Source organism: Echinops telfairi, unplaced genomic scaffold, assembly GCF_000313985.2.
Source record: "Echinops telfairi isolate 266 unplaced genomic scaffold, ASM31398v2 ScPeMD7_7459;HRSCAF=8497, whole genome shotgun sequence".
Classification (NCBI taxonomy): Eukaryota; Metazoa; Chordata; class Mammalia; order Afrosoricida; family Tenrecidae; genus Echinops; species Echinops telfairi.
In genome coordinates, this window is record NW_022111359.1 from 4,943,966 (window position 1) to 4,946,727 (window position 2,762).

Below are 2,762 nucleotides of genomic sequence, written 5' to 3' on the forward strand. Positions count from 1 at the left end.
GCCCTCTGCCCACCTCCTCTCCGTCCCTCCCATTTCCCTTGGTCCTATTATCTCCGAGCTTTCCTTTAAGGACTTCACCTCCATGATGTTATTGTTTACCTTAAGGCCTGAGGACCCCTGGTAGCGTTGGGCTGCAATCTGCAAGGTCCCCAGTTCGAAACTTCCAGCCCCCACAAGGGAGGAAAAGACTAAGCTTCCTACTCCCCTAAACAGTTACGGGTCCCAGAAGACTCGCAGGGGCAGTTCTACCCTGTCCTCTGGGGCCACCACTCCGTGTAGTGAGCTTGGGTTTTTTGTTTGTATGCACCTGTCTGTGGTTTGGCTGAAAGCTGAGGACCATTGTCTAGGGAGAACGCTATTGTTCTTTTTTTCTTTTTTTGGTCATTCATTTTTTAAAAAATCATTTTATTGGGGGCTCGTACAACTCTTATCACAATCCATCCATCCATCTGTGGTGTGTCAAGCACATTTGTCCATTTGTTGCCTTCATCATTCTCAAAATATGTGCTTTCTACTAGAGCCCTTGGTATCATCAGCTCATTTTCCCCTCCCTCTCTGCTCCCCCCTCCCTCATGAACCCTGGATAATTTATAAATTATTATTATTTTGTCATGTCTTATACTGTCCGACGTCTCCCTTCACCCACTTTTCTGTTGTCCCCCAGGGAGGAGGTTATATGTAGAGCCTTTTAATCGGTACCCCTTTTCTATGTTTTTCTTTTATCAAAAAGCTTTTGACCATGCAATAGCCGCCACTTTTGCATTCAGCCACTTATCAAACCTCCCAGTGGCTTTGCACTGTTGTTCCTAGCTTGTCTGCTAACCGAAAGGTGGGGGAATTCCTGTTCTTTCTCCCAGAGGTGCCTTGGAAGAAAGGCCTGGCGATCTACTTCCACCAACTACTGAGAGCACCGAGACATGCACAGTTCTACTCTGAGACACATGGGGGCGCCAGCTCGCCATTCGACGGCCAATGGCTCCTGCCTCGGGTGCTTGTTCTTGTTGGGAGGGTGAACATGAGCAGTTTGGGGTCTGAGCACCTGCTGTGCGCCAGGCTGGGTGTATGCAGGAAGGAAGGACTAAGAACACAGCTATGATTAAGACTCAGTCCCCCCCTTAGGATGCGGCAGGACATCCCGGTGGGTGATCACGCAGGCAGCACGGTGGTGCCCCAGCTGGGCTGGAGAGCCCTTGGAGACTACCTGGGAGGGGGCACGCTGGAGTGGAGAGTTTGTGCCAAGCCTGCGGAGCAGCCTAGGGGTAAGCGAGGGCTTCCTGGAGGAGGGGCTTAGCTAGCCTGCTGCTGTCACCACAGGGGAAGAAGTTCGTGGGGGACCTGCAGCCAGATGGGAGGATTGTCTGGCAGGAGACGGGGCAGGTGTTCAACTCGCCCAGTGCCTGGGCCACCCACTGCAAGAAGCTGGTGAATCCTGCCAAGAAGTCAGGCTGCGGCTGGGCCTCCGTCAAGTACATGGGCCAAAAACTGGACAAGTACAAAGCGACCTGGCTCCGGCGCCACCAGCTCCACATGTCTGCAGCTGCCACTGATGAGGTGTGTGCTGGAGCCATCTGCCACAGGCAGCCCCTCCTGACTGGCCTTAACCCGAGGGATGGGGCATTGGAGCTGGGGTTTTGATGGATGAGTAGGAGTTTTGTCAGAGCCAGATGAAGGGAGACTTTTCCAGAGAGAGGGAGCGGCCTATACAAAGCCACATAGGTAGAAAGCAGCTCTTGTTGCTTAGAGAATCCTGCTTAGGGATTCAGGTGCCCTGGGTGACTGATGGGGTTGGAGAGGGGCGAGGGACCAGATCCTGAAGGACCTATATTCTCTGGGGCAACCTTCTGGGTGTCTGATCAGGGTATTGAACAACATAATCCATGCGCAGCTCTCTTGCTTGCTTTAAGAGTGGGCCCCAAACATTTGCTAAGTGCTTGGCACATTTTCCCCTTTCACCCTGTTGCCACCCATGTGGGCTGGGAGCCCTGGACCATAGGCCTTATGCCTGAGGGTCACACTAAAAGGCATATACAGGATTCGAGCCTGTGAACCCGCTCCGGAAAGCACTCAGGCTTGAATGTCGCCTACGCTGACCTCTGCTCACTCTCTCCCTGTAGTGGCCATGCGTGGGGAAACTGCAAGGGTTTGGGGCTCACATCCTGGAGAAGGTGGGGGGCACCAGCTGAGGGTCCCTCTGCTCTTTCCTGCACCTTGGCAGAGCCCAGCCAGTGAAGGGGAAGAGGAGGAGCTGCTGATGGAGGAGGAGGAAGAGGACGTCCCAGCGGGGGTCTCAGCGGAGGACAAGAGCAGGAGACCCCCAGGGAAAGGTCCCTCAGAGCCCGCCCACCAGGGTGAGAGGCATCGTGGAGGGAAGGAGGGAAGCGAATAGCTTTAACTTCCTTCCATCCTCTCCCCTGGATGCCGGCCTTGTTTCTAGCTCTGCTGCCTCATGTCACTCCCTCCCCCGGCCTGACTTCCTTGATTCACTGCGGGGTAAAAGGCTCCCGGGCACACGGGGTTAAGCGTTGGACTCTAAAGGCCGGTGGTTCAAATCCACCACCCCCTTTGCGGGAGAAAGGCGAGGCTGTCGGCTCCTGTAAAAAACGACAGACTCAGAGGCAGGGTCTGCCCGACAGGGTCGCTAGGCGTTGGAATCCACTGGACGACGGCAGTGGTTTTGGGTTTTCCCACGGGATGGGGATGTAGTGGTTTGCACAAAGCCCTGGCTGTTTTCCTGAGCCCCGCCCCCTGATTTGTGCAGGGGT

General features: G+C 54.8%; 1 protein-coding gene across 1 annotated transcript in view; it reads left to right on the top strand.

The window, feature by feature from the left end:
- The first annotated feature begins 1,120 nt into the window (after nt 1-1,120).
- The window catches only part of MPND (MPN domain containing), a 6,669-nt gene continuing 5,027 nt past the window's right edge, over nt 1,121-2,762 (top strand). The window contains exons 1-3 of the mRNA XM_045300057.1: nt 1,121-1,228; nt 1,315-1,551; nt 2,216-2,385. Coding sequence (XP_045155992.1) covers nt 1,121-1,228; nt 1,315-1,551; nt 2,216-2,385 — 515 coding nt within the window. The remainder of the gene's footprint in view (nt 1,229-1,314; nt 1,552-2,215; nt 2,386-2,762) is intronic.